Source organism: Anarrhichthys ocellatus, unplaced genomic scaffold (assembly GCF_004355925.1).
Source record: "Anarrhichthys ocellatus isolate YVR2014 unplaced genomic scaffold, GSC_Weel_1.0 scaffold7, whole genome shotgun sequence".
Classification (NCBI taxonomy): Eukaryota; Metazoa; Chordata; class Actinopteri; order Perciformes; family Anarhichadidae; genus Anarrhichthys; species Anarrhichthys ocellatus.
The window spans coordinates 8,046,345-8,066,775 of NW_022280037.1; the positions used below are offsets into that span (position 1 = coordinate 8,046,345).

General features: G+C 41.3%; 3 protein-coding genes across 6 annotated transcripts in view; all 3 read left to right on the top strand.

Annotated features, from left to right (window-relative positions):
- The first annotated feature begins 1,913 nt into the window (after positions 1-1,913).
- Positions 1,914-12,972, top strand: LOC116383689 (serine/threonine-protein phosphatase PP1-beta catalytic subunit-like). The gene is made up of 8 exons (XM_031847712.1): positions 1,914-2,015; positions 5,515-5,646; positions 9,444-9,674; positions 9,771-9,875; positions 10,005-10,076; positions 10,272-10,423; positions 10,980-11,114; positions 11,223-12,972. Exons 1-8 carry the CDS (start codon positions 1,964-1,966, stop codon positions 11,325-11,327), a joined length of 984 nt encoding a protein of 327 aa, XP_031703572.1. The 5' UTR covers positions 1,914-1,963; the 3' UTR covers positions 11,328-12,972.
- A 1,265-nt stretch (positions 12,973-14,237) lies between these two features.
- Positions 14,238-18,428, top strand: manea (mannosidase, endo-alpha). Its single transcript, XM_031847673.1, has 5 exons — positions 14,238-14,525; positions 15,172-15,784; positions 16,108-16,217; positions 16,380-16,456; positions 16,585-18,428. Exons 2-5 carry the CDS (start codon positions 15,277-15,279, stop codon positions 17,216-17,218), a joined length of 1,329 nt encoding a protein of 442 aa, XP_031703533.1. The 5' UTR covers positions 14,238-14,525; positions 15,172-15,276; the 3' UTR covers positions 17,219-18,428.
- Positions 18,429-19,842: 1,414 nt separating this feature from the next.
- Positions 19,843-20,431, top strand: part of fut9a (fucosyltransferase 9a) — a 6,977-nt gene continuing 6,388 nt past the window's right edge. For 2 of the 4 annotated variants that reach the window (XM_031848131.1, XM_031848133.1), the window contains exon 1: positions 19,843-20,394. The gene's annotated coding sequence lies outside the window, so the exon portion shown is untranslated. The remainder of the gene's footprint in view (positions 20,395-20,431) is intronic. The other 2 variants (XM_031848132.1, XM_031848134.1) reach the window with 1 other exon arrangement.

Consider the following 20,431-nt stretch of genomic DNA (forward strand, 5'->3'; position numbering starts at 1 on the left):
CCTGGCTCCTCTTCTCCTGCAGAGCCAAGAGAAGCAAGCGGAGGATGGCGGCAGTGGAGATGAAGGGCACTGTGTTTTAAGATGCTTACTGAATTTTTGCACTGGACTATTGAAGAACCATAACTAACAAAAGAACATTGCAATATTTAAAATGATTGTAGTCATAATACTGAAACAGTTTTTCACAATAAGACATGACAAGATAGCCCTGTCTGATTCAACCAAGGTAATCATTGTAGTTGAACAACAGAAGCTATTACTGGATGCAAAGGTGGAAAGGTACACCAGTCTTCACTTAAAGAAAGCAATAAATAACTCCATTATAAGTCCTGCATTAAACCTCATTTAAGTGAAAGGCGTATTTCAATGTTGTAGCTCGTCTTACAACTTAATGCAATGCAGTCACCAACCACAACAAATCAAACACAGTAGATTTAATGTGCAAACGTAAAGGCTGAAATGACTGCCTACACATTAACTTATTACTTCTGTTATGATTGTATTAAAAGTTTCTAAGGATAGAGGGTGTCGTTATCTGTGCAGCTTGTAATGCCCATTGAGGCACATTTGTGATATTGGGCTATATGGATACAATTGACTACTTAAATTAACTTAAAGTAAAATATATTTGCATTCAGTGCTGTCATACTTTTAACCAGCTGTGGAGTACACTCCTGGTGGATGGAAATGTAAATCGTGTGAACCTTGTGTGGATTTTGTGCAATGATGAATACTTGGAAAGACAATGTAATCCTTTATGCCTTCTTTTTTTATAATGCCTTTGATTGTAATAATTCTCAATGTTTTTTTGGTTATTTGGAATAAATAATTTGCAATAAGAAATATAAACTGTGATGGAGCATGATTATTGAAGTGACATCCGGACAGCCGGACAACGACCTGTCCTGACATGTTGCAGTCTGCCAGTCCAGGAAACCATTACTCCTTAATGGTATTTATTTTAGATACACAGGAAATACAGAATATCACCGTATCATAAATTACACAAACCACCCATGCAAAGATTATTCTGCTTGCGTCACAGCACACATCAGCCTGCATGTACTCCCATCATCATTACCACCATTGAGAAAGCCCACTGAAGAAACATAAACATGGTTATGTTCGGACCTCCGAGAGGTGAGTGGTTGAGGTGACCGGCTGCTTATGTTGATTATGTCGCAAAAACAAACTTGTGGAAAGTCTCAACTTCTAAAATACAATTTTAAATTATCTTTCTTTACTTAAGTATTTTCATTGAGTACCGTTTTATAATTCTCCTTCACTGCATTTTAAGTGGAAACATTGTACTATTTACTCAACTAAATGTATTTGAGAGCTGAAGTTACTTTGTAGATTAAGCTTTCACCAACAAAACATGTGATGACTTTATGAAATATGATTTATTGCTATACAACAATATACAAAAATATGAATATTAGCCCCAACATAAAAGTATTCTTGACACGTTTATGCATCAGTAATAATAATTATTTAACTCTTATATTATAGCTTACAACTTACAAGCAGGATTATACTCCTTATACTGTTCATACTTAAAGAACATTTTGTATCTAATAATACTTTTACTTTGACAATATTCTAAATGCATGACTTTTACTTGTACATTTTCATTTATTTTGTATGTTTACAATGTTATATGGCTACTGCTGCTTGAGACCATGATCTGAATACTTCTCCCACCACTGCAAACATATTTTTTTAAAATATAATATGTGTGCTGGATGGCATTTAGTATGGGATATACAGTATCTCTGTCACCTTGTGTCACAAATAAACTAATTTTATGTCTTGCAAAGGTGGTTAAAGTGAGTTAAAGTGTGGTCGCTCTTCACTAACGTCACCCTCATCTCCATCCACCGGTACTCTTTTCATGACAACAGCGCCTCCTGGTGTCTGTAGGGGGAATCTAACTGGCCAACACCACCAAATCAGTTTGAAGATGGCGGAGGGTGAATTGAACGTGGACAGCCTCATCTCTCGGCTCCTGGAAGGTGAACAATTTCAATACAGTCTCTTTATGTCACACAGACTCAACCGTTTACGTTCATTAAGCCCGGTCCGGTTTGTGTTCTGTAACTACCGCGGTTGCCTCACAAAACGCAGGTAATATGTTAGCTTGTGGGGCTAACGCCAGCCAATCGTAACGGTGTATCTCTAGCTCTGGCTAACGTTACTGTTAGCTGGCCGTGTTTACTAACACTGTCAGCGGTGAACGCCTACGTGTTTCAGTTTTTCGCAGTAATTGCGACGTTACTCTTGGCCCGTAATTTGATTGTGCCATGGCCTTTGCTTTAACATGTAATTTAACTTCATGACTCGTGTTTTTAGCATATATTCTCCAAATGATGTACAGCTAAGGCAGGGCTGGGACGTTTGTCCTGTAATTACGGTAATACAGCCCAGAAGCAATTGCCATGCTTCTAACGGCTGTAACTGTTGCGCACGTTAATATTCAGCAAGTTAAGTAAATTAATATTTGTTAAACAAAGGCATTAACATCGATTTTCACCAGCCCCCTTGCATATATCCCATAGGTTATCGTTATGATATACTCTTGATATTAACTATTGGTGTTATACATTATTGAAAAGGGCACTTTTTTTGTGAATAACTAAACTAAAGTTTAAGAAAATTAAAAGAGATGGAGGAAGTATTGTGTGTTACTCTGACCTCTCCACAAACAGTTCTTATCTACAGTTTAAAGTATGCCATCTTGTGTTGCCGTGTTCACGGTCCCATTATTGCTTTTGTACTTGGTAAATAAAAGGACTTTTGTTGTGTTTTTGGCAGTGAGAGGGGTGTGTGCAAAAATCCTTTTGTGTAGGCCGATCACCTGCACAAGAGAAGGCCGGGAGTTTTCTGTTCCCCTCCCTGCGGTATATATCTCTGAGTCAGAGCAGACCACTAAGGTAAATTCAGCTGTCCTTGGCATACTTTCCACCAGTATCTGTGACTCTGCTGGAGGGATGAGACACCAGCATGCCAGGCACTGAAATGCTAAGATTTGTTATTTATAGAAGCTGCTGGAAAATGCCGTCACACTGCAGATGCCTTGGGTTTCTTGCAGTTTTATGTTTACATTGCTACCAAATGGTGAAATGAATTATAAATAAATTATATCATTGATTCATAGACTGCAATCAACTTTTTGTGTTCTGCGTGTGGAACTTAAATTTTTTTCAGCTGGAAAGCTTGTTGATCCTTCACACACTGTGTTTCCCTGTTTCTCAGCTTGCACTGCAGTGACTTGTTGATTGTGTTGCACATGTTTTGAATACGAGGTGGACTTTGCATTTCTCATGAGTGGTCAGTGTTGTTGTGATCTTGTTGGTGCAAGATGGCTCTTCAGACAAGTGATCACACACATGGATACAATGTTATCATTTCATAGGCTTCTCACATAATATTTCAGTGTTGTGTAAAAATGGTGTGGCAGTAAATTGGCGTCTCTTTTTATTGTCTGTTGTTAAACCAAAGCTAGGCTTTCAAATAGGTTATGTAGGTCCCACCTTTCAATAATCCGGCTCTTTTACTTTCCCAGTATCCAGTAGTAGGTTTGTTTTTGATAAAGGACGTATTATATTCGCTGTAAAACACATGCACATGTTTTTGTTGTTGTTTTCTGATGTTCAGCACGTAGTTAACATAATTCCCTGGTGCTTAATTTGAAAGGTCTCACTCTTAAGCCCTTATTTTGCATCCCAACATCACATAAATAGCTTAACTGTATGTTTTGCAGCCTCTGGAAATTTGGTCTTGAGGAGAAGCCAAGTGTCAGTGAGAGTGCCTATTCATTGGAATTAAAAGTTGTGAAACACTGTGCCACTTTCTCACACACGCACACAAGCAGTGATTTGGTTAATGATGGTTGCAAATCCTTGTCATTGCTTCATTTTAGCCTTTTGCCCCCTCAATGTTCTTAATAAGAATGTAATCTCTTTTAAAAATGCCAGGCTGCAGAAGTGCGAGCAGTGAAAGGTTCTGTGTCAAAGCCGGGCAGGCTAAGCTTCCAAGCTTAACTAGCTCGGCTCTGATGACGCTCGGTAGTTGAGTGAAGAGCCCCTACTTCTGCAATCCCATCCTTTCACACCATGGCACATATGAAGCACTGCGGGTACTGTAGATGGTCGATAAAGAAACATTGATGGTGAAAAGCAACGCTTGGTTAATGTTGGTGGAGCCCTAGAATAGGTTTTTGTCACTTAGATTCACCATCTGTGAGGCTCCATAGATTTGGTTGGATTACATGATGAGTACAATGTGTAAGTAGCATGTGTACATGCACACGTGTGCATTTATCTATGCACAAAAATGCATGCTCTGAGCTTTTGGAGTTGCTCACCAATATATCAGTTAACCCATTTTGAACAGCTTCCTGTCCTTTTTGATCATTCCTGGCTAATGTGTCATTCTTTAAGGAAACAAAAAGGAAAAGTGTTTACTATACTTGTATTAATATAGTGACAAGGCATAATTAGTCACTGTTACGTCACCACTATAATAATGATAATAATAATAAAGGTATGTATAGAACGGAAGATATAAACAAGATAAAATTATTTTAAAAAAATAGTTCAGAAAAAGCCATGAGGTAAAAGTGAGTGTGAATATTGAGTTTACGTGTTTTGAGATCCTCCGGCCAGAGTTAGCAGATCACAGATATCGGCAGGAGGCAAAGGAGTCCAAGGCTTTAACAACAAGCAATCAAATCTGAAAATCAATTCAGAAACTCGCAGGTAACAAGTGAAGGGCAGCAGGAAAAGCCCGGCAGCAGCGTTGGATGTTCCGCCTGATCATACCAGAATAAGACATTGATTTTGAAAGAAAAACAGTGCGTTCCAGAGTTGACTATAAGACCATTCTTCAGCTTAATATTTATTTATTTGGACATCTTTTTCTACTGTTTTCACGAGTCACCTTTAGCTTAGTTGTTACATCACGTTACTGATTGTGGCTTTTTTTTTAAAGGATGCCATCTTTCAGAAACATTGTGCTAATCAGGCTGTCCAACAGGGTGTGAAAATACAGACCTTTGAAACTAGATGGATCTTAACTTTAGTCTACCATAGCAAGGAAGCAGTTTTTTATGTATAATCCCACTTTTCATATCTCTTGATTAGTTCAACTGCTGACTCTCGCCAACGTTTGCAACTCTCACTCTTCTTCTTCTCATCGTTTGTGAGATAAATCTGCTTCCAGAGCTGTGGCACGACGCCACAAAGTAGGCTTAAGCTAACAGTGCAACTACACGGCCAATAAACCCACACCAGTGCTGAAGATGCAAGCTGCTCTCGTAGTCTAAGTATGGCTGAGACTCAGCAGCCATGAGCTCCAGAACCATTACGCCCACAGCTCATCAGATTTTAAGATTGCCTTGTGATCCTCCTGAAAGTGTTGGGGTCTGCCGGTGCAGCTTTGTTAACACTGCCAATGAATCTAACCCAACGGTATGTTGACGTAGCACTGACGGTGTCCTTCTCTCCTCTCCAGTACGGGGAAGTCGCCCGGGGAAGATAGTGCAGATGACCGAGGCGGAGGTGCGCGGCCTCTGCATCAAATCCAGGGAGATCTTCCTGAGCCAGCCCATCCTGCTGGAGCTGGAGGCCCCCCTGAAGATATGTGGTCAGTGTGTTGTACATGTGTGGCCTTGTATTAGGCCGTTCTCTCACAACCTCATGTGTGTTTGCCTGGGTCATATTAAGTCACCGTTACTCTCGACTGGACTACCCTGTGTATAATATAAAAGGATGCATATAGGGGAAAGGCACACATCTAAACAGATTGTGTATCGCTATATTACACACATAATATGAACTCCCTGTCATCAGGCGAAACGCTACCACTATCTCTGGCTGGCTCCAGCACATCTCTGCACACTCCCACGTGCTTTATCTCTTCCCTCCAGTGCAGCGCTGCGACTGTGAAACAACTCAGAACTGTCTACTATACATGCCAGTCCTTGAAAATACAGTACACAAGCGCACACACACACATAGAGGCTCAAGCCTACACACACACACACACACGGTTCATTTGTGGCTGTCCTCCTACCAGTTTCCTCCTACACACACGTTTACTTTGAGATTGTTGTTCTGCGGACCTAATACTGTGTCAACCTCAGATGGCAGCGTTTGTATTTCAAGTGATAAACGTGATAATTTAGTATTGAGACTATGATGTTATCCATATGTTGACATTAGAATGATTGACTTCTTAAAGGCTTCATCCATGTAGCCCTAACCCTCAAATATATTACTCAAATATGCACGAGTTAAAGGTGTTATTTTGTTGTTGTTGTGGTTGTGGTACCCCTATCCCCAGACTGATTACTTGCCTTTTAACCCACGGCCGTGACGACAGGCTGTCGGAACACCAGCACTGAATATAAAGACAGTGAATGCCTTAAATTATTAACTAGGGCCACATGGATCGGGTTCAGCGCTTACCCTCTCTCTTACATCTTAACCTTAATGTCTCTGGCATGCTTTGGTCCAAGCTGGCAGCTTTGACTCTGTTTTTGCGTTATTATTTATTTAAACGCGTTACAATGTATTTTCTGATTAGAGCGTTGTTGACAATGGTGTTCCTTGTACAGCGAAGGGGATGATAATAACCAAACCCTCTTTGTGAGGATGGGTGGACCACAAGCATGCACTCTGATGTCTGTACTGTTTATGTGTAGGTTTGCGTTCTGCGGCCTTTCATACATGTTCATGGTCTCATGAGGTGTTATGTGTATTCATAAGGAGATTGTTTTTTAAGTTTTCAAATCCAACACATGATATATAATACTGCATATAGTATTATTTCATAAAGTATTTTTGCTATTTTTGTGTGTCATGCCATCTACGGACTGTATTACAGTCATGGACCGTAGCCTGTATTGCTCAGTGTTTTTGTGTTTATTTGTTGTTTTCATCTTGTTTTTATGTGGGTGCTTTTGAACCTGTTGATTATCTAGCTAGACGAGGTCAGGCAAAAGCACACTTGATTGTAGCTGTGTTCCTTAAGTACCAGTGTCCTGATGGTAGGTTAATCATGCATAGACATTGTTATTGTTTGTTTCATTATTTTCCATCTGATTTGTCTTGTGGCCTGATCTTTCCGTGTCCTTTTTTATTATTTTAGAGTTCTATTATCACCATTGTTTTTATATTGTGTTGTCTCCTGAGACGCATCACATTCATTTTTTAACTTTCAGCCTTTTTGCTCAGCTTTTTAATCCCTACATCTCTGAGCTGCTATTCTCGGACTGTTATACCACTGCAGTCAGTGCTGCTGAGTAAATAATTCACTGTCATCCTACAGTTACTTTTGAGATGGCAGGCGGGCGGGAGGGCTGCCTGCCCTGTAGAAAGCCAGTCTTTGGTGAAGCTCACGAATTCAATTTCAGTCACGCAGCAACTCTTAGTGGGGAAGAGTAAAACTAACCCGAGGCAGACATTTTCCAACAGACAGCCAATCAAATGGTGGTCGTTGAGCTGACGTTTGCTCTGCTTTTACAAAGTTCACTCACCTCTAACTGTCTGAGCAGAGATTACAGTCTATGATGCCATGTCTCTGTGTTCACCATTCTATCCAAATGTGGTTTTGTTCCTGCATTTAATTTGCTTTTCCAAGCAAACTGCCACAAAAAGAACAAAATAGCAAAGCTAATTGCCTCATGTCCATTTTTGTTTTAGTGCAAGCAAGAATTATTGTTTTGTTGTCCTCTGTGTTTACTCTGTTGTTCAGTGGGTGTTGCCTGCCGAGTCTAAAAAAATCAGTGTTTGTCAAAATTACTATATTCATAATTGTATGTAGTATTTGTAGCTTATAGCAGCCTTTAACTTGACCTAGGTTAGCACAATGCAAAGTTAAAGTGGTATGTGCAAACTATGATTAATTTAGCTGTTGTGGCAAACTTAACATTGAAATATTGTTAATTGGAACACAAAAAGAAATGCAATGTCTGAAGTGGCAGACCAAAACACGTTGAGTGGCTGGTAGAAATATTCAGGGACCTTCAATAAGAAGTTAAAACTCAAAATAGGGTCTAAAACGGCAACTAAAATAGAAATTAAGTTAATTGTCGTGAATGCTCACGAGGAGTCACTCAGCAGCTGCCACCCTCTGATTGCTGCTAGACAGACGCAGCTGAATACAGGCTTTTACTGTCTGTCCCCGAAGTGAAAAAGAAAAGGACCGTTCCTGTTTCTTTGAATTATTTTATATTGTATTATTAATGTGAAGGATTTTGAAGTTGTTAGCATTACCAGTACTTGCATCAAAACTAGATGTCAAGCTGGGGCAAAGAACCAAGCGGCTGAGCAGCTGAGCACTGAGTATAAGACCGAGCCGGACTTCAAACATTCAAAACTGTTCTTTGAATCATTCATTTGCACGTAAAAAAAAAAAGTTTTTACATGCCATCCTAAGACACGGGCAAGAATAAGTACAGGCCTGTTGCCATATAGGTCGGATGCCAGTCGTGGTTCGGTGCCTAGATCACTGACGGGCACCATGAAATACCAAAAATCATGCCAGACACTCTCATGATAGAAAGTTGTAATTTTTGTTGGTCATTTTAATCTCAGGGCCAGACAGCTGCAAATGTCAACTAGCCCTATTATTTCATTTGAATGTGTATTTGGTGCCATCTTGTAATGAAGCATTGCCATAAAATAATGTGGCACGTGAACTTGCTTTTCTGTTTTTGTTCAAAAATAAAGCCTGTTATTATTGCCCGAGTTTTTTTTGGTGAGGCTCACTGCAGTCACCTCTGTCTGAAGCACTTAGCCCAAATTTAAAACAGCTCTTGAGTTGGTGGAAGAGGATATAAAAACAGAAAGCAGGTCTTGGCTCGGTGAGGAAGTGAGGCTCCCCCTGCAGAGATCCAGTGCTCCGGTACAGCACTGACTGATGTCAAGAAGAGAAAAGATTGACCCTGAGTCCTGGGAGAGTTTTTTAATTGAGTTTGGATTTAATTGAGTTTAATTGAGTTTGGATACGTGTATGTGCTTCCTTTTTGTGACTAACCTGGATTGTCAGCATTCCCATGGGCCATGGCATCGATCTGGTGGCAGTTGTAATGGCTCCCTGTAGTCCCTGTAAAAGCATATGCACAGTTGTATATATCCCCAGCAACCTACATGTCTGTGCTCTGAATATCAAAATGGATTCAGAGAGATAGGAGTTGGTTGTGTGTATATTTGTGGGGGGTGAATATGTGGTTTAGAGATCTGTAATAAGTCCTCCGCTGTCATTTTCTACATCTTGCATCACCACTGTTTGTGATGAGCTCTTCCCTTTCGCTCCACTATCTTTTATTCTTTTCAATGTTTCACTATCTGTAATACATTCATGTTGAGCAGCATGTCCTTGTGACTGCACTTACAGAGAATAGTCAAACTAACGCCTTGTCTCGCCCCCCTTTTTAGGTGACATCCACGGGCAATACACAGATCTTCTGCGGCTGTTTGAGTATGGGGGTTTCCCTCCAGAGGCAAACTACCTGTTCCTTGGTGACTACGTGGACAGAGGGAAACAGTCCCTGGAAACCATCTGCCTTCTGCTGGCCTACAAGATCAAATACCCAGAGAACTTTTTCCTGCTCAGGGGCAACCACGAGTGTGCTTCCATCAACCGCATCTACGGTTTCTACGATGAGTGTGAGTTGAAGTAAACTAAACCTGCACACAAACAAGCAATGAAGCACACGTGTAGTGTGGGGTTTTTAATAATGTGTGTTTTATGTGTTCCACCAGGCAAGCGCAGGTTCAACATCAAGTTATGGAAGACCTTCACCGACTGCTTTAACTGCCTCCCCATTGCTGCTATCATTGATGAGAAGATCTTCTGCTGCCATGGAGGTAAAGAGAACTGTTTGCACGTATTTGACCCCCTTGTCCCAATTGTAAACCAAACGTTTTGATGCCCCGGTTCGAAATATAATCGCAGTAACTCCAAACAGAAGTAACCTCTTTTATCTTCTATTTTAGGGCTATCGCCTGATTTGCAGTCAATGGAGCAGATTCGAAGGATCATGAGGCCAACAGACGTGCCTGATACAGGTACTGTATGTGTGTGTGTGTGTCTGCATGCTCATACTGACGAACTATAAATGTATTCTAGGGAGAAATCCAAAGGAAGTGAACATACGTTTTCCTGATTAAATGACTTATTACATCAGTAGACCTGCTGTGTTTCATCAGCAAAGTCAGGATCTTTGTTCTTATCTCCATCTCTCCTCTCTTTGTGTGTCTCAGGCCTGCTGTGTGACCTTCTGTGGTCAGACCCAGATAAGGATGTACAAGGTTGGGGTGAGAACGACCGCGGGGTCTCCTTCACCTTCGGAGCAGATGTGGTCAGCAAGTTCCTAAACCGCCACGACTTGGACCTCATCTGCAGAGCCCATCAGGTAATTCTGAAGGGAATGAATGTAGAGAGCCTGGACATGGAGTGTGTGGTTGCAGCAAGTGCATGGCAAGCAAATTTAGTATTTTTTTCTTAGAGACGTAACATTGGTTGGCCATGCACTTTAATGATAGCTCTATTAGTTTGTATGTCTTTGGCACAAGTAACTAGACACAGACACAAGAGTTAAACCACACATTAATAGACGTGCAGCAGTCTAGCCGAGTGCATTTCTCCTTTTTCTCCACGCATCATTCATTATAACTTTGTTAAATACTCAGTTATTGTATCGTATAAAACTGAGAATGAGACGCTGGCATCAGGTTTATTTACCTGAAGGATGACTGAATACAATTCATTATCTAAATTGTAAAGTACAATTTTTCTGTTACACAACAGCTATTTCGGCTCTGCGTTGGGCGTTTCGTATTGATTCAAGTGTGGGTAGTTATGGACACTCAACCATGATAGCAAAATTGGGTTCTGAAACTAGCTGAAGATCTGTTTTCTTGGTATTGATCGCTGTAGGCGGTGGAATAATGTCATGCGTCTTCTAACAGGTTGTGGAGGATGGATACGAGTTCTTTGCCAAACGCCAACTGGTCACACTTTTCTCTGCTCCAAACTACTGCGGGGAGTTCGACAACGCCGGCGGCATGATGAGTGTCGATGAATCCCTTATGTGCTCCTTCCAGGTAGTCTAAAGCTTTACACAGGCACATGAATGCCGATTGACTTATCTGAGAAACACTTAACACATGCGTCTTCTTTCTCTCTCTGTGTCCTTTTGTTATTATTTAAAGATCCTAAAGCCCTCAGAGAAGAAGGCTAAGTATCAGTATGGAGGTGTGAATTCTGGTCGGCCCGTCACCCCACCCCGCACCACCCAAGCCCCCAAGAAGAGGTGAACGTACAGCCTTGGCTCTCCCCCCTCCTCCTCACCCTGTCCGTCCCTGTTCTGCGATCACGGCAACCCCTGTAACTCCCCTGTATAGCGAAGATACAGGGCTTATCTAATGGCCTGAATCTTTCTCCTCCTTTCTCCCCACTCACCCACCCACCCCAAACTCCACTGACAGCTCTTTTCTTAATGTGTATGTGTACATAAATTTGCTGTGACCAATCTGTTTTATTTTTTGCCTGTTTGTCAGTATTTTTGATATTATTAACAGATTCTCTTGTTTGTGGTTTTACTTCCAATGCCATTCAAGGTTTTCTGAGGATCTGTGTCGTCTCTGTTTAGAGGGGCAAAGTGACTGAGTTAGAGGAATTATTTTTCAGTTTAACAGAAAAACCGTAGAGATTGAACATTGTTTTTGCCTTGAACTCTAAAAAAAAAAAAAAAAGCAGAGAGTATCCTTCCAATGTGTTTTAATGAGACTGCGGTGTCCGTGCTAAATCCGTAGACACGAATAACATTTCTTATATTCCGGTTTAACAGTTTAAACACATTACAGCGTATGCAGTGCACTTGCGGTTGTTGTGCCGTGGCACGTTTGATATATTTAACCCCTGAAAAAGTGCACCTCCCCATGAGTAGCAAAGAATGTGAAGAGACCGGCTTGAATGGAAAAAGTAGAGGATAAATCGGATGCTGCTGGCAGTGGACACTCCCCGAAACACAACGCCCTCTGGGCATCGATTCCTCCGCTCTGTTATGCCTCCCTGTGCCTCGACACCCCTCAACATCACAAAAGCCTGCCGCTCCTTACACTGAGCTGGTATTGACATTTTCCTGGTTCTGTTTGTTGTTTGTTCTCATTAAGATAATTTCCCCCGATATTATCCTCTGGTGTACTAAAAGTGCTTATAAAATTGTCCTTTCCTAGTGATTGTATGAGGAAGGATAGAACATATCTTAACAGCACCGGTTGCAATTTTGTAAGTGTCTAACGTATCTTAAGTAAGCCGTACAGTGTTAAAAAGACCAAATAAAAATAAAGCAAGCTTCACATAATGCTCCACAGTATTTGAATTGTTTAGTGCTGTGTTTATAGAGTGCATAAAAACACAATGAAGAAAGGTTTCTCTTGGAAGCTTAAAGCTTAAAATGACTGCTACCCTCCTGTCGCATCACCCGAATCCGTTCTGGAGTATGAAAACCGGAGGAGTCGGGCGTGGGTGGCAGGACCAGGCAGTTATGCTTTGGGAAGTGATGCCACCTGGTGTATAAATACAGTAGTACAGTACAGATCAGATGTGAATTTCAAACAGCTCAGGATGGGCTTTTCACTACATCGCTGGTACAAAATGTTGCCGTTCACCATGAGGAGGTACTGGCAGATATCTACAGTCGACTGCAAATGAAATGCAGCCGACTTTGCGGAAAACAGTTGCCTCTTCCTTTTTATTTTATGTTTTTTGCTCTTTGTGGTTTTATTCTTTCTGTTGTATTTCTATGTTCTCTATTCACATTGCTTACTTTTTATCCACTTAATTTATTTCCTAATACTGATAATATCAAAACGATGAGGTGTTACCAAAAGCTGTTTTGCGATTTGTACAAGTTTGTTTGAAAGTCTGTAAATTCAATAAAATGGATGGAAACCAAAATTGTTTTGTTTGTCTGTAATGTCAAGAAATTTGAAACGTTGTAAAGTTACTATTCTCTACACTTCTTTATCTCAACATACAACTGATACTCTGGATGTGTTATTGGTAAAAGTGATTGTAAAGCAAAGGGACTCGTTTCCTCTCCTGGTCATCATTGAACGCAGTGATGGTTTAAGCGACCGGGCCAGAGGATCAGCAGCAGTAGAAAACATGGAACACCAGGTGGAGGTGGGACAAGATCCAAGCCAAGATGATCCACAGTCCCACTAGAAATAGGAGACTGTAGTAGATGATGGCCTGTGAGGAGTCAAATGTGGAGTCGGCCTGAGGACAGATTTAAATCTATTAATTTTAACATGTATATATGATTAAAACAGGCTATGATGGCTGTTAAGTTTAGGTATATGTGAACCAATAGCCTGTCTTGCCAAACCTGTACATCCTGTACTTTCACTGCATCAGTCATCACCATATCATCCCCGTTACCAGACCTCAGGAAGTAAGGGGGCCGATGGGAGAGAGTCCTCCTTTCCTTCTTCTTGTGCCCAGAAGGCTTTCGTGGCCGTGGTTCTTCCATTGCCAATGTGTCTGCCCAAGAAGATGTTGGGGTTCAAGCACTCGAAACAACTATGGAATATTATAAACCAAAATATTAAAGTTAAAACAGATCTATCTAATTGATCAATCAAATCAAATAAGCTTAATGGCTTTACAGTTGATGTTACATTATTGCCAAAGCTCAATTTCATATGAATAAATATTTGATTTTAATAAGAAAAATAAATAAGTCAGAATTACGAATCAACGTAGAAGCAAGGAGGAGACTCTTGTTTTCTCTTAGCTTGTGGAAGCATATACATATCTTTTGTAGCCATATTTATCAACATTAACATCTGATGTATTTGCAATCTGCTTCACTTACCACGGTACACGAGATTGTGCCCGATGATGGAGATGAGCAAATTTTGTTTTCCCAGCAGTTGATGTGAGCGACCACTGCAAACTAACCTTGGAATGTTTTCTTCCAAAACAGGAATGTTCTGATTCTAATAATATTATACAAACATATACAATCTTTCAATTGATTGGCCTCTCTAGTTCCGATCGTTTTGTGTAATACACCTCTCCAAACACACGGGGGCGACATGTATCCCTTTGATTCAGTGAAACTGCTCCTTTGACTGTCGTTGACTGGACGGGACGCAGCGCGTGACATCAGATCTGTATACAACACGGATGGGTCACGGTCACTGCGCAGTCGCAGTGGGAGCGATTTACACATCAGCGACGTTTTTCGCGACAAGCTACAAACCAGAAGTGCATGTTGTGTCCCCGTCCTCTGAAATCTCATACAAACGAAAATAATTGATGAAGAGTCTCCCGAGCTGTGCAGACTGTTTGCGTTTAACTCTGACGCTATATATTGTATTTAAATGAGCGTAGTTTGAACACGGAAACAAGTGACGTGGTTGACGGTTGGAGGCTAAAACTCATATTGTGTCAGCCCTGTTATCCTCAGCTGCTGTTGACTAGTCTAAAGTTCATCAATAGAGGTAGAGTTGAAGTGGCTAACGCCGTTAGCTTGTTCATTGTTTCTGAATGCATTGCTAAACTGTGTGCTAGTAGCTACATGTGCTTTCTGTACGTGGTAGCTAGTTGCAGTCATTGAGGATAGTATAGCTTACTCTCTGTGTCTTTCTCTGCCTCTTTTATTTACATGTTTAGAGATTAATTGGTAGCTGTTTTGTTGTTAACATATTTTTCCAAACATGTGATGGTTGCAGACTCAAAAAAATGTGAGAATTTGCTGATTTCTAGTAAACTGAAATATAGCTGCAACAATTTGAGGGTTTTGGACTGTTAGTCAGACAAAACAAGACTTTTTTTTAAGGCATCACCATGAACTCTGAGAAATTGTGATTTGGTATTTCTGACTATATGATACATACAGCTAAAATACTCTATACTAATATTAGTTACACCCTTAAACTAAACATCTTTGGGTTCAGACTGTTGGTCAAACAAGGAAGTTATGATATTTCTCTTTGAGTCATGGGAGATTCTGATTTGCCATTCTCACTATTTCCTGACCTTTTTATAGGGCAGATGATTAGTTTATTAAACAGGAACAATTATCATTAGTTGCAGCCCTAATGTTCTTTTGTAACACTGATATTCCTTGCTTCCTCAAACCTCCAGGCTGAACAAAAACTCCCTTTCGGAGCTTCAATGGCATCCTGTCCAACGATCCCAATCCGCTGTCTCAACAATGACCTGTGGAAAGCCTCGAGCACTGACTGAAGAATGGCGAGGTTTAGGCGCAAGTCTTGCATCACACTAGTTGTTTTGGTGCTGCTTGTGCTCATAGTGACGGTGGTCTTGAAGGCACTGACACCGGAGGACTCTCCGTTTAGCAGCCCTGTTGGTGCGGAGCTGTTCCCGGACAGAAAGAGTCCCACTCACATCCAGAAAGAAAACAACAACAACAAACCTGAGCCGTTCAAAATGAGTGACTCGGATCAGTCAGGCAAACTGGAAGCTGCACTGAGGAAGTTCCCTCCTCCAAACTACTATCTTCATGCTTTCTACTACCCGTGGTATGGGAACCCTAAGTTTGACGGCAAATACATCCACTGGGACCACCCGCAGCTGCCACACTGGGACTTAAAGGTGGCTCAGGGGTATCCGCAAGGGAGACACATCCCACCTGATGACATCGGGGCCAACTTCTACCCGTCTTTAGGGGCTTACAGTTCCAGGGATCCCTCCGTCGTAGAGTCTCACATGCAGCAGCTGCGCACAGCAGCCATTGGTAAAACAATGAATCTAAACAGAGCTGGACAATAATTCAACATTCTCACTTTCCAAAAATTGTGTGATTCCCTAAAATTTTAGGGAACCACACAATCAGTAGTCTTATATTTAAAGTAATTATCATTGAACGATTTAACATACATGAACTATATTTTTGACTCATGTCAGAAAAATGATAATTTCTGCCCCTACTGTATTACGCCTACGACTCATTCTATGTCACTGCAGTACATTTACACTATAGGAGTAACATATTCTATTTATGAACAATTATCCGAGTGTTTTCTTGCCTGTTTGAAATGTAACTGTGTTTATACTCAGGTGTCCTTGCTGTCTCATGGTATCCTCCTAATATGAAGGATGATAATGGTGAGCCACTGGATGACATTGTGCCTTTGCTGTTGGAAGTGGCACATAAATACCATATTAAGGTCTGTATGAAGATAGTAGTCAGTTCAGTAGCCTTTTTGTTTTGTATTTAGCAGTAGACAAAATGTTTGATGTCCCAGGTTCCTTAACAATGTCTTAATATTCTGAAAAGACATTCTTGTCTATAAGAACCTTTTGTGTTGCTGTCGTTCCTGTGTTCACAGGTGGCGTTTCACATTGAACCCTACAAAGACAGAGATGAAGTCAACATGTTTGCTAATGTCAAATACATCATTGAGAAGTGAGTGTGTTTCTTCAGCACCATAATCTTACACTCCCTCTGGAAATCCTTCAGATTTCTATAGTTTGTTCCTGTGACATTTCCCCTTTTTGCTTGTTCATCTTGTGTTGTTTACCTCCTCCTCTCAGATACGGGGAGCACCCTGCTTTCTTCAAGTACCGGACAAACACTGGCAAGCTTCTTCCCCTCTTCTATGTGTATGACTCATATCTGATGAACTCGGAGCAGTGGGCCAAGCTGCTCAAACACACGGAGAGTAACAGCATCAGGAACAGCCCGTATGATGCCATCTTCATCGCCCTGCTGGTTGAGGAGAAACATAAGAGGGATATCCTGACTGCCGGTTTTGATGGTGTCTACACCTACTTTGCTACAAATGGGTTTTCCTATGGGTCCACTCAGCGTAACTGGGACTCTGTTAAAGCTTTCTGTGACGATAACAACCTGATATTCATCCCAAGTGTGGGCCCCGGCTACATTGACACGAGCATTCGACCCTGGAACTTCCAAAACACTCGAAACCGCATCAACGGCAAATACTACGAAACCTCGCTGAGTGCTGCGTTACAAGCCAGGCCTGATTTCATCTCTATAACATCTTTTAATGAGTGGCACGAGGGGTCTCAGATCGAAATGGCAATTCCCAAAACAGGCCAGACTGTGTATCTGGACTACCTGCCCAACAAACCTGCAATCTACCTGGAGATAACTCGCAAATGGGCTGCGATCTTTGGTGGAGAGCGACGGAAATGGCAGGATTGAGCTTACTAAGAGTTTATTCACGGTTGTATAAAATGATTACATGAAAGCTATATGAAGTTGTAGTTGCAGAATGCACAACAAAATGCAAAATGGTGAATAATTTTCTGAGCCAAATGAGTTCTAAAGCCACAAGCAAGTGAGCTAAATTATCTTTATTTGGGCTGCAATGATGTATGTGATTGTTTTTACATTTTGGTAAATTATTGTTAATTTAACTGATGTCTTATTACTTATGTTTACACAGCCGTGCACATTTTGGGATTTGTAACGTAATCAGCATGTCTTTTCACCGACTTTAAAGTATCCAACTAAAAATCTGTGCCTCTATTAAACTTCAATAGAAATAAATAAAGTGCACCCTGGAAAGGAGTGAAAGTAAACAAAGCAGTCTGCTGGTATAAAGCTGTCGCCTCGCTCTTCTTCCATCTCTGCCTCTGCCCAAAAACAATACAAGAAAAAGCACAACATAGATCTTGATATTAGAAAGGAGAACCTCAAATCTGAGATGAGTCACAGGGATGAAAACAGTCGAGGGCTGACAGGACAGCAGTTCAGTTATTGAGAGAGAGAGAGAGAGAGACTGCAGCGCAGAATGAAAATGATGCTCATCTGTGGAATAGCTTACCTTTATAATAAAGGTCTGACACCAATGAACATGCCAAGTCTCTGTTTATTTTGGAACTTCTTTGCTGCAAAAGTTGCATTTTTGAGAATTTCTTGCCACCAAAGTCGTGTTCAGGCCACCCGGCAAACTCCAATATTGTTTCTCTTGCAGTCTGTTCTTTGGTCGATGAACGGATGAGGGAAATACCTGGCTCTTAAACGGCTAAATGCTGCACGGTGTTCACCAGCTATAGTCGTAAATAGGATAGGAAGGAGATTACATCTTATACTTTTACTTTGGTAACTGTACCATGCAGGTTATAATCCCTTTCTTCAACTGGTTATCAAAATCTTAATGTATCACCAAATTAAAGAAGAACAGAACTTAAATACAATTAGTATAGTATAAATGTTTTAGAACATTTTACACCTTTATGCTATATATCAAATTCTCATGAAGACATGATGAAGTGGTGTCTGGCCCTTTCACTCATCACCTCTCAGCACACGCAGCAGAGCTGGTTACATTCACACCTATTCTGCTTACACATCATGATGACACCTACTGTATGTGTAAAGAATAATCTTTTTACCTCCATAGCATGTACTTATCTTAGAAATGCTACACGAGAACTGTTAGAAATGCTTTTATGTATTAGCCTCATGAATTGTTAATGCAGATGTTCAAGTGGTTTCCTGAAGCGATTAATTGACGATCAGTGAAACAAATATACAGGGCAACCAGTTATGAGGAGATGATGTATTGATAGATACAACTGTTTAATGTACTCACTATAGATAGTGAGTAAAGGGGGAATTGTGAGGAATTTAAGTTTTAAAGCGCTCCTAGCGATGGATATTATGTGTTACAATATGTTTACTTGTAGAAGGTTTAAACTAAAGGGAGAGTTACTGAATTTGTTGTGCACTGTGAGAGAAACCAAAGAATTTATGACACTGCCATGAAGTCAGAGAGAGGGGGATGTTGCTAGTTTCTGAGCACAGCCTTCAAGAAGGGGGGTGAATTGGTCAAGGAAGTGTCCGACTGAAGTCCGAAGGGTTCAGCCAATCACTGAGCTGATCGATGGCTAAGGAATGTGTAATATGAGACATTTCAGAGACTTTGGAGAGACAAAGAAACTGTGAATCCCCGGAGAGAATCAGACCTCATCTGGACCATGAGGCGGACACACTAGTCTCTCGTGTGGGGCGGATGGGGCCTCTATTTCATGAAATATTACTATTGATAGTTAATTCAGTTTGTAACTGCATTTGCTTTTGTTAGTATATTAAATTCCTTTTGATTTAAACTTCAACCATCTGATTCGGCCCTGCTTAATGATGGAAGAAGGAGAGCAAGGGGGGGGGCTGCCTCTTCTCCTCTTCATGCTTCTTCTCCTCTGAACAAGGAGGGGGGCTTTTTCCTTTACCTCTTGTTTGAGAAATTTTGAACATAACAGTCGCTAACTGTGTCCGTCCGCTCTGTTTGGTGCTCGGTAGGTAATGTGCAGCGGGTTTTTAAGAGGTTTTAGTCGGGAAGCCGTAGGCATTTACCAGGCAGAGAGGGGGTCGAATGAAAGACACTATTGAGTTGCATTATGGGTATTGGAGGTTGCAGTGTTTTTGGAGCTTGACCCATAGAAGGGACAAAAAGCGGTGATGTCTCAGCCGCTACTCCTTTGATTTTGACTGTTCTTTCTTTTGTTGTTGTTTTAATCAGTCTCTCACATGTCCCCCCAACTTTATGGAAGAGCAATAATACATTGCAGGAGTGCCACTGTAAATGATTAGTTAATGAGCTAATAGGCATAACTTGCGATGGTGAAGGTGTAATTGTGCTAATGGGAACATTTGGAACCCTTAAGCACCTTATGTGCCGAGACAGTTCATATCAGCAAGTAAACATGGCTGGTCAAAGTTCATCACTAACACATAGAGCTCCCATTATTGTGTTATTAGGATAAAGACACAGGCCAAGAGAGAGGGGACCTTTTCATCCACAGCAGCAATGATTCACCTGTTTATTCAAAGGAGGACCCTGAAGCAGATGACTAAAGTGTAATATGCACGAACGCTGAAGCCCAGCATCCCTCACACACTGGAGCTCCGCCACAGCCTGCAGCTGCATTGACGGTAAACAGAGAAAGGTAGCGCATGGGCAGCCAGCAGGAAATTATTCCACATCGCATCACATCACTGGGCATACATGGCGTCCTCACACACCGAGCCATGAATATAGTGTGCAGGCTGACGAGGTAGCAGCCAATTCTTCTCTGCTTCTCTCTTTTTTTTTTTTTTTTTTGTTTGCAGCCATCGTTCTTTGCGGCGGTGTGCAGCAGCGGGGAAGATTCAGCGCACATTGCTACAGTAGGTATCATTTTTTTTTTCTGGATCAAGACGATGGATGTGGGCTCATCCGGATCTATTCCTGCAAATACGGCGGACGGGCGCGACTTTTTATTCCAAACGCATCCGCATCTTCCGTATGTTTCAAGGTGTCTTTGAAAAAGCGTATACGGACCTCTGGAGGAAATGAGAAGAAAGGTATATTTTGACTCACGCCTGTCGAGATGGTGAGTGAAATGCATGGCTGTTCCCCCCCCCCCCCCC

Coding starts and splice junctions, on each gene's coding strand:
- LOC116383689 (XM_031847712.1), top strand. CDS start 1,964: ATGGCGGAGGGTGAATTGAACGTGGACAGCCTCATCTCTCGGCTCCTG. Junction 5,647..9,443: donor GGCCCCCCTGAAGATATGTG/GTCAGTGTGTTG, acceptor CCCCCTTTTTAG/GTGACATCCACGGGCAATAC. Junction 9,876..10,004: donor GATCTTCTGCTGCCATGGAG/GTAAAGAGAACT, acceptor CTTCTATTTTAG/GGCTATCGCCTGATTTGCAG.
- manea (XM_031847673.1), top strand. CDS start 15,277: ATGGCGAGGTTTAGGCGCAAGTCTTGCATCACACTAGTTGTTTTGGTG. Junction 16,218..16,379: donor CACATAAATACCATATTAAG/GTCTGTATGAAG, acceptor CTGTGTTCACAG/GTGGCGTTTCACATTGAACC. Junction 16,457..16,584: donor GTCAAATACATCATTGAGAA/GTGAGTGTGTTT, acceptor TCCTCCTCTCAG/ATACGGGGAGCACCCTGCTT.